This window comes from Notamacropus eugenii, chromosome 4 (assembly GCF_028372415.1).
Source record: "Notamacropus eugenii isolate mMacEug1 chromosome 4, mMacEug1.pri_v2, whole genome shotgun sequence".
NCBI lineage: Eukaryota > Metazoa > Chordata > Mammalia > Diprotodontia > Macropodidae > Notamacropus > Notamacropus eugenii.
In genome coordinates, this window is record NC_092875.1 from 346,162,980 (window position 1) to 346,175,983 (window position 13,004).

Genomic DNA, 13,004 nt, shown 5'->3' on the forward strand with positions numbered 1-13,004 from the left:
GTATTATGGTTATCTTACTTATCTATGATGAGTTTTATGACCAAAAGGATCCTGTCTTATGTAAGCTTTGGGTCTTCTATGAAACCTATTGTCAGTGCTCAGCATACCATCACCACCTAATAAATGTGTGTTGAATTGAATTCTGTTATAAAGATTATTCTTCCAGGAATACAATCTGCAGGAAAAGTGAAAGCAAATGGAGTCAGATCCAAACAAAACAAGTAATTAAGCAAAGTAGTGGCCTGTCAAGGTTAGGGAATATCAACAAAGTAATTAAATAGAGTACTAAGATACTGTCAAATATGAAAGTGAGAGGTGTGGATAACTCTCATAGTTACCCCTTCCAGACAGCTTCTCTAGGAACTGATGACCCCAGAAAGTGGTCCTCTAAGAGTTCTGGCTATCTCTCAAAGTGATGACCTAGAGTAAGACTTAATTAAGCATTTTAATTATAATATCTGAAGATTCTTAATCATTCTGTTGGTGAGCCAATTTCATCACAGAGACTACCTTTAGTCACATGATTTTAATTTTGAACTATATAAATACACATTTTAATTTTACTACTAGGACAATTTGAAAAGTGACAAATGTTAACCAGAATGGGGATCACCTGGAGATTGTAAGATGTATAGGCACATGGAGAGTTAAAGCATATGAAAAAGCTGCTGGTTTCCAGGGCTTTAGTTAGCCCACTACATGGCACAGGAAATATCAGATATTTTCGGGTCCCACTGAGTCTTTCTAGAGAATTCTCCAAGAATATAGAAAAGTCTATAGAAAGTCTCAGTGATCTGAATTTACAGTTCTACTTGAAACAAGGAATCAATGTACATTTTTGCAACATTCCGCTTTCCCCTGCCTCCTTTTTTTTTTTCTTCCCTTAGAAGACCAAAATTTCTCCTGGCCCTTAATATCTGAGACTGGATCATAGATAGGAAGCCTGAATTTTCCAAGGTCTGTGAATCTATGAGGTTAATTACAAAATTGTCTTAATAATAACAGTTAGTATTTGTGTGCTACTTTAAGATTTACAAATGGTTCTGCAATTATCATTTCATTTTATCCAGTAATCCTGGGAGGCTGGAACTATTATTTCCCCAATTTTACAGACCAGGAAACTGCAGCTAAAGGAGGCTAAGTAATCTTTCTTTACAGGGTGCAGAACCTGGACTTTGCAACCCACTCTACTTTGCATCTGCAGCAATCCTTGGTCTCAACTCCACAGAACAAGATGCGTTGACACCAGGTACCCCCTTGTATCCCACACCCCTTTCCAGCTTCGTTTTGTGGGCAAGGACTATCTTTCTTTTTCTTATTTTATCCCCAGCATTTAACACAGGGCCTGACCCATAACAAGTGCTTAATAAATGCTTATTGAATTGAATTAAACTGACTTGCCTAGTGTCTCACAGCAGGTAGTAAGCATCTGAGACTGGATTTGAACTCAGGTCTTTCTATTCCAAGTCTAAAACATCTACTGCACCCCATAACCTTACATAAGTCAATGATTATATTGGAATAATTCAGCATTTTCCAAGGGCCTTAATTCCAAAAATAGAAAAGAGACGGTAGCAAGCAGTGTTAAAAAAAAAGAAATAGCAGAGCTTTACAATATGATCGGCAATTTTCCCATGTTATAGAGGATTAAAATAAGGTCTGAAATAGACTCTTTTCACTTGTTATCTCCTCTCAAGGTTTGTTGTCTAAAAGGCAGGTAAAATAGTGTCATCAACTATTATGTCAGGTTGAACAAGCTGGAGAATTTGAAAAGAAAGGCAGGAAATTCCACTGTTTCAAGGAAAACAGCACAATGAAAAGAAGACTGACCTGGAAATCTCTACTCTTCCATTCCTAATAATGCTTCTGTATAATCCTAGGAATTGGTAACTAACTATAGGTCTAATTTGCAGTGTGAACTGAGGCAAGACAACTTTTCTGAAATTTAATTTTTTCATCACTACACTGAAATGATGGGATTTGATGACTTCCAAATTTCCTTTCAGTTTCAAATTCTAGATTTGGTTTGAGACTGAAATTAGGATAGGATTGAGAGAAAAGGAAGAATTGGTTAATAGTCACAAAATTATTGGGTACTAATTACTGATTGACTAATCAGAACTTAGAAGAAGAAAAAACATTAATTACTCACTTTGGGAATATGGGCTTTAAAATATCTATTCATTAAATACACTTAAGTTAGAAAGGGATAGTGGAAAGATGAATATAGAAGTTTTTTTTTAAAGTAAAACTTGTAAAGTAAAAACAAAATTATTTAAACTCCCTGATCTACCATATATCAGTTAATTGATCTTTACCAAGGGACTTTCTCTCTTTGAGTCCCAGTTTCCCCATTTTTAAAATGAAATAGTCCCAGCCTGAAAGCCTGAGACACGTTATTAAATGTAAACTTACAGTTCTGAGAGCTCTGCCAAAACAGAAATATATTTCTTTAGATCTTAAATATCTTGGTTCAGTCATACAGCACTGAAATATGTGAAATATTAACTTCCTTCTCATGAGGTTGCTAAGGAAAAAAAACTAGAACTAGTTAGTAAAGAAGATTACGGAATCTCCTTCCTTTAATTGAAAAAAAAAAAAGATAGCACTCTAAGAAAGGGGGTAAACTAGCTAACCCTTACCCAATTCACTCTGCTTTATTCTATGATTGCCTCCTCCTTTTATCTATCTTCCTTTAATTTTTTTTTTGCTAATTTCCATCTTTTAAAAAATTCTAATTACAAAAGATTTAAAATTTGCCATGATTCTTTTTTTTGGGGGGGGGGCGGTGAAAGGGGAGAGCATTCCTTTTGCTGGAGAGCAATGATCTATAAACTGAAGGAAATTCATTTTATTTCCTCTATCATCTTTACCTTTCCAAAAAAAAGTTTTCTTTTTTACATGCTGAGCAAGAGGTATTTCATTCTGTGCATACCACAAAGGGACTAAGGTAGAATTACCTTTAAGGGAGCTGAGTGGTGCAGTAGATAGAATGCAGGGCCTGAAGTCAGGAAGATTCTTCTTCCTGAGTTTCAAATCCAGCCTCAGATACTTACTAGCTGTGTGTGATCCTAGGCAAGTCACTTAACCCTGTTTGACTCAGTTTCCTCATCTATAAAATGAGCTGGAGAAAGAAATGACAAACCACTTCAGTATCTTTGCCAAGAAAACCCCAAATGGGGTCACAAAGAGTTAGACCTGACTAAAAAATGACTGAACAAGAACACCTTTAGTCCAGGCAGAATCAAATTAAATAAGCATATATTCATAAGGAAGTCATATATGGGCACACAAACCCTCTCCCAAGGAATGAAAGTGTATTATCCTAGTAAAATAAAGATAACTAGTGCCTATTCATTCCTCCACAAATAAGAACTTGAGACCCTATCAAAATTTCTATTTGAAAAGTGTATTTAATTTTTATTTATATAAGTTATTTTGAATATGTTTTAAATACTGTCATCTCAAATTAAATCTAATTCAAGTGATTCACTTTTTAAAAACATATAAAGAACCTGAATTTATAAAACTAATAAATAAGGGAATGATATACTTTTTGTAAGAACAGGTTTGCTTTAAGTACCCGCAGCTCCTTTGTGATTTCAGAATAATTCACATTATAACAATTTCACTTAAACATACTCCTTCAGTTATACATTTATTACATAAAGTGAAATGTGCCTACGGTAATTTTGCCTCAAATTTCATTTAAAACATAAGAATCCATACACCTCTATTAAAATCATGTGCCATGCTTAAATTCCAAGTTGTATAATTGAGGGCTTATGCATACTTTAAAAAAACAAACAAAAGTCCCACCTTAACGTGATATACAATTATATGATAATACCTAAATAAACAGAAACCCTGAAAAAGGTAACTAAAAGACCAAAGATGCTGAATTAATTGTTCTCTACAGAAAATCAATTACTATACTCTAAACCCTAGAGACTAGTTATGCAATCTATTCCAACCCCACTGCATTTATAATATTGCACTATAAGAGATATAACAATAACTACAATATCTCCTTTAGTTTGTAGGGCAGAACAGTTGCCTTTATCCGATATCATCATCAATAATCCTCTTCTATGGATTACAGTAAACTACAGCTGTGGGAAGAGGGAAGCCAAGAAACTGGCGATGTCAGCAAACACTCCCAGAGGTAAAATACTTTATCTCCAGCAAGAGATGAATCTTATCTCTTTAGGAATTCAGCTCTCAAAGTAATATAGACAGAATATTTTCACTTCTGGGAAAATACACTTCAGTCTATTTATGTTAAATGTCTTCTGAGGAGCAAAGAACAAGAGCATAAAGATTCCTCAAAAGAAAATCTGGAGTAAAATATGATACAATCAATTTAAATAAGGTTGTTTTAATGACAAAATTACTGAAAACACTGGCATGTTACAAAATTACACAAATAGACCAACCATATAAAATTAAGAGACTAGTATTTTATAAATCACCAGAATTCAATTTTATTCCTACATTCATATCCTTTCTTTGAGAAGAAAAAAGACTTTATGCTTTAAGTCAAAAAGACTTTTCAATATTTTATTTCAAATGTTACAAATGGTTAGCTCTTTTGAACTATCTTTGGCGTTTTGTTTCTGGTGCACCGAAAAGCCCCAGCTCCTTTCTAAATCTGTATTTAAAGAACAGATGGGCAAGTCTGAGGAAGGAAATAGCCCCAGAACAGTAACACCCACAGTCAGATCAATGGTCCTATTTACTAGAGTACCCACAGATAGAGAAAGCAAGTATTTAGGTGCTTAAAAATTCTTCATTGCATATAGTGATGGACCCAGGTGATGTTGGTTAGTTTTGCTGAACTGCTCCCCCACGTTTCTTTTTTTGTAATTAGAAGGTTTATCTCACTGAGTAGGGTTGGGGGTACATATTCAAATAATAAAGGTGATGAAAAACCAAAAAATGTCATTATAATTTTGTAAAAGGAGAATAAGTTCTGAAAGAATAGTAAAAGAAACCCTTGTTCTATACACAAGTATGAACTTTGTAGGACGAGGTCAGTAGGGAGTGGACCTGTGATTTCATTGGCATTGATAATTCTCAGGTAAGGAAACTCCAGATCAGCACCTACCTTCTCAGACACTTAGTTTTTGAGAGTTTACTAGAGCACTTGAGAAGTTAAGTGACTCATACAAGGACACACATCGAAATATGTTGGAGGGTAGGACTTCAACCCAGATCTTCCTAGCTTTAAAACCAGACTCCCTCACTATTTACTGCCATTCTGCTTCACAACTGTTTGGCTGCAGTTCCCAGTTACATAAGATTTTACATATTTACAAAGTAATTTCCTCACAACAATCTCGTAAGGTATTTTGCTGATGAGAAAACCTGAGGGTGAAGTAACTTTGCAGAAGGTTAAAATGTTACAGTGTAGCAGACTTACTATTGGAACCCAACTCTTCTGACTTAGAGGTCAGTATTCCTCCTAGTGCAGTAAACTGCTCTAGGAAAGGGAAAGTATTTTTCTGCTCCTGTAATCTAGAAGATATAAAGCATAGAAACAGTGTATTGTGACATGAATTATCTGAAGCTTTAGCTAATATTTAAGAAGTAATTACTTTGTTGTAATGATATACATTGGTTTGACTTTATCTATTGACTACAGCTAGAAGTGAGCCCTCTCCAGCTGAAATCTCTCATCACTGACCTCTCCTCTATACTTAATCTTATTCTAATGTATATCGTGGCTATTTGTGTAGTTATCCTACCCACAATCAGACTCTAAACTCTTTGAAGGCAAGGACTGTCATTTCCCTCCTTAATACTTGTCTAATTGAATTATTAGGAGCAAGGAAATCCAGAACTGTCTGATACCAAGTAATGTATCTGTTAGGAAAAGGCTTCTACTGACACAAAACCTGGACTATCTCCCAACTTTCCAAATGAATAACCAACCTCTCTGGATTTCAGTCACACAATCTGTCAAAAAGGAATAACAATGGTTTTTCCAATGTTTACAGCAGGAGGAATCAGTAATCCGAATCTTTTACTGGTTTTGCTTCTGCTCCCTGGCTTTTAGAATAGTGAAAATGTATTAATTTCCCTGCATTTTTCCCAACCAATACACACGCTGGAGAGAGTATGTGTATGTGTGGTGGAGGGAAGGAGGGGCAGAAATACTATTCTGGTTTCTGTTCTCTTCTCTTAAACCTCACTCTCAGTGGTACTTGATATCCCATAGAATGAACAATATTCATGAAGCAGTCAGATCTTCACAGAAGAAAAGTGCTGCATTTATTTCCACTCTTATGCAAACCTAATCAGCTTTAACAAAATTTTCACATATGCTTGTAAAATTTCAATTACAAAACTTTACTGACTTTCCAAACTTCGTTATCTAAAATATTATATTCCACTTTAAAAAGCCCTTTGTAACAATCTAACAAAAATCTCCAGCTTAAAACAGCCTTTGAAAAAGTCAATCATTTGCAATTGTCTTCATCCTCCAAATCAGGTTCTTAGAGTTGGAAATGTCTTCCCCACAAAGTGGAGTTCTGTTGGTGCCTTGTAAAGTTCTTTCATCTTTAAAACTATATACTTTGTTCAATCAGAAGAAAGGTCTTTTTCTGAGCCACCTCAAAGAAACAGATATAAAACTTGTAATCTGATACTACCAGTATGCCAAATTTGAAGATTCAACATATTCTATCACTTAAAAATTTAAAAAAAAGGAAACAAACATGGATGCTAACCATGATCTGAATACTAACAATGATTGCTCACAAAGGTCTGAATCTGCTAATTGAAATAAAATATTAAATAGTTAACATTTTGGGAAAGGGGATATTGGGAGAAAGTTCAGTGATGTAAAAAGCAAAAGATATCAATTAAAATTATAAAAATTAAAAGGTAACTTTTTGTGCTACTTCTTAAAGGTACACAATTATTTTCCTCATTAAAAAGTAAAATGAATCACTGTATACAAAAAATATACTAGAAAATTTTCAATACTTCATGTATTGAAAATCTAAATGATGTAAAAATGATTCTGACTTCAGTCAAAACTATTAGGCTACCTATATCAGAAAGTGAATACATTAAAACATCATTTTTCTAAGTAGAAGGTGAAAAATTTAAATTACATGTGCTTATTTTCAGGAAATACTAAATATACTTCACACTACAGTAAAGGATTGTGGTCTGCCTTTTTAAAAAAAATGTCCTCAATCAATACCCAAACTATCTAAAAATTCTCAGTCTTCCTAGCCCAATACACCTAAAACACCCCAAGCATTTGTCCTTACACGAAAAGAGCTCACTAAGAAACCTGTTCCACAGCACCCTCATTACTTTTGCAGTAAAAACCTTAATAGCAAGTTATTTCTTTTCCCCTTCTACTAATGCAATGATCATAGACAATTACATTTGAAAACAGATATATATCCAACCTAGACTTGGAAACCAGGGTCTGGAAACCAGAGAAGATACTGGTCACTAAGTACAGAGGGCGTTTACCCTAGGGTGGGAGGAAGAAAGCAAGAAAGTCAGCCACATGGGGGGATATTTTGAAGTGATGCCCAGAGACATCTTTAAGAAAAGGAGGCCCCGGAGGCATGCAGGTTTCTTCTAAGTACATTTCCCCGCCACCTCCAGAAGAGGGGATATATAGCCTGGAGGCAAAGATGACGGGGGAGAGGGGCGAGAGGGAGGAGGACACGAGGAGGGGGCGACGAAGGGATCCTTTCCAGAAGCCACAGAGTTAACACCTTCCAACCACTACCCCTCAGAGATGAGAAGTGTAAGGGGGTGGGGAGCAAGAGCTTCCGCTGCCATGGAGAAGGGAATGAAGCCAACAGCACCTCCTCAATGGAGCAGGGATGAAAGGAGCGAGAGAGGGCGGGAGAAAAGGCATGGGAGGGAGGGAGATGCCGAAGGGAGCAGTGATGGGGCTGAGGGTAACCCTCACCAGATGAAGATGTAAGGGGAGAGGAGGGCAGGGTGGCCACGGCTGGGAACCTACCTGGACTTTCTGCAACGGGGTGAAGCGCAGGTCGTGCACGAAGGGGTTCTTCCCAGGAGGGGCCAGCCCCTGCTTCTCGCCGCCCCCTGCCCCCGCCGCCGCCCCAGGGGAAGAGGAGGAGGTGAGGGTGGAAAAAGGGGACCCGCATCTCTGGACCAACCTCATTGCAGCCCGTCCCCCCTCCGGCAGCAGCAGCGGCCGCCGCCCCCGGGGGTCCCCCGGTTCCCGCCGGGCGGTGGGAGGGGGGAGGAAGACTCAGAGGGCAGAAGACCCAAAGGCGGCTCCCGATGGGTTGAGGAGGGGAAGGGAAAAGAGAGGCTGCAAGGCAGGGAAGCGGGGAGGAGACACTGGGGAGGCGGAAGAGGAGGAAGAGGAAGAGGAGGAGGATGCCCCAGGCGGCAGTGGCGGCGGTGGCGGCAGTGGCGGCGGCGGCTGCTTCTCCCGCAGAGCGCTGAGCAGCAGCAGCTCCTGCCTCCTCCTCCCGAGCCCGAGTGGAGCCGAGCCTCGCGCACGCGCCGTGAGGGGGAAGTGGCTGCGTGACGTGTAAGGGAGGGAGATGGGAGGAAAGGGGGCGAATGCTGAGTGTGTGTGTGTGTGTGTGTGTGTGTGTGTGTGTCTGCTCGCGCTCGCGAGCAACGTGTGCGTCTTTATCTGTATTGGGGGGAGGGTTGTGATGAGGAGAGGAGGAGGTCTCTCGTGGTTGTGTCCCACACCTCCACACGTCCCAGCTGGCACTGCCACCCGCTTCTCTAGACATTTGCTCCCCCCCTGGGTTTGCAGGACAGGGGCTGGGGAACTCTGGGTCACGCACTTCTGCAAAACTTAAGCACGGTTGTTCTTGCTGTGGGACAGGGCTGGGGGCGGGGGCGAAGTGTGGAATTGGGAAAATTGATCTCCATCCTCATGGTGGGGGTTGTGAGTGTCTTTGGGTTATCATTTTATTGGATGGGGGATGGAGCCGGGGGGTTGGGGGGCGACCCTGGCATTCCAGAGTTACGTTATGTTGTGTGGCTTCCTGGCTGTGTGTGGTGCTGGGCTTGGAACAGGAGAAGGGAGATGGAGGGGGACTGACAAAAGAAACAGCGGTCTCCCAGCTGCTCTCTAGCCAAGGGAGATGAGGTCGCTAATCTTAAATGGAATGTGGAACAGGAGGAGGCCAGTATTTGTCATTATTTTTAAAGTCAAGCAGTCACTATTTGGCCATCCCTAAACCATAGATGGTGAAAAGTTAAATGGAGCACACGTGTGTAAACCACAGTTGACTAATTCAGTATAGTTCTCGGAACAGCTATTGGATGCCTATGTGCTAGATACTGAGGGAGATATACAAATAAATAAGATGAAACCCTACCCTGGAATAAGCTTATTTTTTTCTTTATGTATTTTTAGTGGCCTGGAAGGGACTAAGTTATGTTCTTATCATCATCAAATACATAACATCCATATTCTTGCATGCCACCTAAATTGTATAATATATCAGACAGAGGTATACATAACCCTACATTCCCTTCTGCACTTCAGTGCTCAAAGAGCACTCTGTTCCTGGAGTCAAAGGACCTGGGTTCAAATTCTACCTCTGACACAATCTGTATTATCTTAGGTAAGTCATTTAACTACCTTTGTTCTCAATTGCTTCATATGTAAAATGAGGGGTTTGGCCTGGATGGCCTCTTGGATTTCTTACAGCTCTAAATATATATCTTTGATCCTATGATCCTAATGACTCATTTCTTTTGTGAGAGTGAGACCGAAGCCTCATTTTTTCCAGACTTTTTTGGTGATGTATATATGTATGTGTCCATATATGCATACAAATATGCATGTGTACATAGATGTTTATAAAAATGCATATAATCCCTAAAGTCTTTGTTTAGTGTTAGGTTTTAATGGCTTAACCCTGCACAGGCTTTTGGACCACCCCATATATATGTGTGTGTGTGTGTATACGTATACACACACACACATATATATGGAAGGAGAAAGACAATGACTTTGCTTAGTTTTGTCTCTGTATTTCTGTTGAGGTGAGGGACGCTACAACAACTCATCTACATGAGAGAGAAGAAGGAATTTGGGAGTCAAGTAAATGGGGGATCCTACATTCAAGAACTTTCTGGCGTTTGCCAGAAGATTAAGAACTCAGTTGAGTATTATTAAAATTGGGAGCCATAAATTCTTTGACAGAGAAACCCAAGCCCCTAGATCAGGACCAGGAAATTTGGTCCAAAGAAAAGATTAAGCTTGAGAATCTAGCTGGGAGGATTCTCCTCAGTGTCTAATTAATCTTGGTAACTGGAAAAAACTCTCCGCCTGAAGATGGAGGTCTACTAGCTTATAGTTTGCTTGAAGCTCAGGTTTCAGATTAGAATAAAATGAGACTCTTCTATCTAATGGAAGGTAAAAGGAAGTTTATTTAACTGTAACAGGACAGACATTCAAAGCACAGAAAGAGTGTTCAACCCAGGATACAACATTTTTTCAATTAATTTACCTACCTTTGTGTAACCCATGGTAGGCTGCTGGTCAAGTCTCAGAGAAGTGTTGGAACTCATATTTGGGGTTTGGATTTTTTCTTTTGTACCTATGTGATTAGGACCCTGAGCCATTCAACTCTGAAAGACAGCTTCAATGCCTTTTGAAGAAAAGAATTACTCCAGACTACATTGCTGGGGAGTCTAGTAGATATTTCTCTTACCGCATAACCAGGACTCTGGAGAGTAACATATTTACTCCTTAAAGGAAAAAAAAAAACCAGAATGGTTTCTTTCCCACCCCCACCCCCCACTTTTGCTTATACTGTGGATGAGGTAAAGGCTGTTGCTTTCCTAAAAGAGCTGAAAAAAAGTTTGGGGGATTTAGCTACTACTACTCTTCTTGTGTAGAGTCTACTCTTCCTGTGAGGAAAACACTAAAACTAAGCACATCAGCTGAAACTAGAAATTGACAGCAGAGAGAAGCTCCATTGCCAGATATCTAATGGGGCCATGCCTGGCAGAGACTATGTATCTACGGAGTTGCACAATGACATCAACAAGACATTAGCAGCCCTGCAGCAACAGAGGTGTGTCACCCAACCTTACTTAATGTGTTACCTTCCACACATTCTCCCCATATATGTGTCTCTCCATACACGTCTCTTATGTGTGTCCATTTTTCCCACTGATATGTGTTCAAGTGTATGGATGAAATTCATAGTGTGGAAGGGAGGAGAGGGCTACTTTTCCTACAATGTTCTTTTGTTAAATGTCTGTGCTTTGAATTAATTGTGTTTCTTGACTGTTAAACACATCAGTGCAGTTTCATAAATGCTTTGGAGTGGACACAGTTGCATTAGCTGAACCTTGAACCTGGGGTAGCCTTGTCTTGGGGACCCATTCCCATAAGTTGAAGGCTACCCCCATTTGCAACACTTTTATCATTTTGTTCTTTCCCCCTCCCCCAAACTTCTCTCTCACATGTTTCCAGGCTTATAATCAACTTGAATGTTTTACTAAGGTAAAGGAGAAAAAGTCAGTAAGGAAAGCCTGAAAGTACAATAGTTATGTCTGTCCTGGTTCGTACTTGAAGACTTGTTACAATAACACTTACAGGCTATGCAATGTAATTTGACACTTGGTTAAATAACTATTTTGAATTGTTGCTCTAAAGGAAACAGTTTTTCCTTCTAGACAGATCACCCCTCTTCTCAAAATCCTTTAGTCAAAATCCCTGAGGTCTGCTAAATATACCTAGATTCCTTAGTGTTCCACTTTCTCCACAATCTGGTGCCACCCTACCTTCTCAATCTATTTTAAACAATACACACATCCACACACCCATGTAATAAGTCCAAGCTAAATTGTGGTACTTGAATCCCCCTCTCCATTCTTATTATTCCCTAGGTGGAGTGGATAGAGTACTGGGCTTGAGGCAGGAAGGCTTGAATTCAAATCTTGCCTCAAATATTTACTAACTGTGTGACACTGAGAAGTCACTTAATTGTTCATAGACTTAATTTCCTCATCTATAAAGTGAGAATGATAACAGTACCTAACTCAAAGGGTTACTGTGAGGATTAAAAGGGATTCCATACATTGAATAACTTGCAAGCCTCAAAGTACCCTATGTATGCTGGTTATTATTATTATTTTTATGTTTAGAAGGTCTTGTTTCCAATTTCCTCCTATCAAAATGCTAGACATCCTTCAAAACCCATATCAAACACTCTCTCTTCCATGATGCCTGACCCCCCAGTCAGAAATTATCTTTTCCTACTTGTTCCTGAAAGAGGACTCTTTTGCAACTTTCAATACTTCCCCACCCTGCACCCCCATTCTACTTCATTTTATTTATATGGTGTATAATGCATCTTATTTTCCATATGCATTGCAAACTGCATGAACCAAGTACCGTACTGTATGAGCCAACACTAGTGAATGGGAACAGATTTAGTGAAGACTTCTCAGGAATATGGAGTCTTCTCTCTGGAGTGGAAGAGACCTTAGGCCCAGGTTTCCATTCCTCCAGAGTCAGGTGATTTCCATATAAGGCTATGTAGTGCATTAGGATCAATGATTGGACATGACTTACTAACTCCTCGATACCTAATTTGCATATGTGCACACAATCTGCAGTTCTCACAGAGGTCCACCTGATTTGCCGCAAGTTCTCAATGCCCAATTTGCATGAGTTGTCAATGCCTCATTTGCATATATTTTCAATGCCTAATTTGCATATAATGATGTGTATTTTCCAGGGAGCGGGGAAATTTGAACTGGGTTTCAAATGGGATTGGTTAGATTTCGCACCTAGAATGTAAGACCTTGCTTGTCAGCCAATGAAAATAATGGTCAGCAGTAGGAGGGGGCTTCTGCATCAGGGTCTATATAAATTGCCATTCTGCTTTTGTAAGGTGCCTCCCAACTCCAGTGTTACTGGTGAAGGGACCACCCATTTTCTCCCGAGAACCAAATAAAGGAGATTTTCTGTTTTTACTTTGAGACACCTCTGAGCAGTCAATTTGAGT

General features: G+C 39.3%; 1 protein-coding gene across 1 annotated transcript in view; it reads right to left on the minus strand.

Moving 5' to 3' along the window:
- Positions 1-8,498, minus strand: part of LPCAT1 (lysophosphatidylcholine acyltransferase 1) — a 146,834-nt gene extending 138,336 nt beyond the window's left edge. The window contains exon 1 of the mRNA XM_072605366.1: positions 8,000-8,498. Coding sequence (XP_072461467.1) covers positions 8,000-8,164 — 165 coding nt within the window. The 5' untranslated portion in view covers positions 8,165-8,498. The remainder of the gene's footprint in view (positions 1-7,999) is intronic.
- Positions 8,499-13,004: the final 4,506 nt, after the last annotated feature.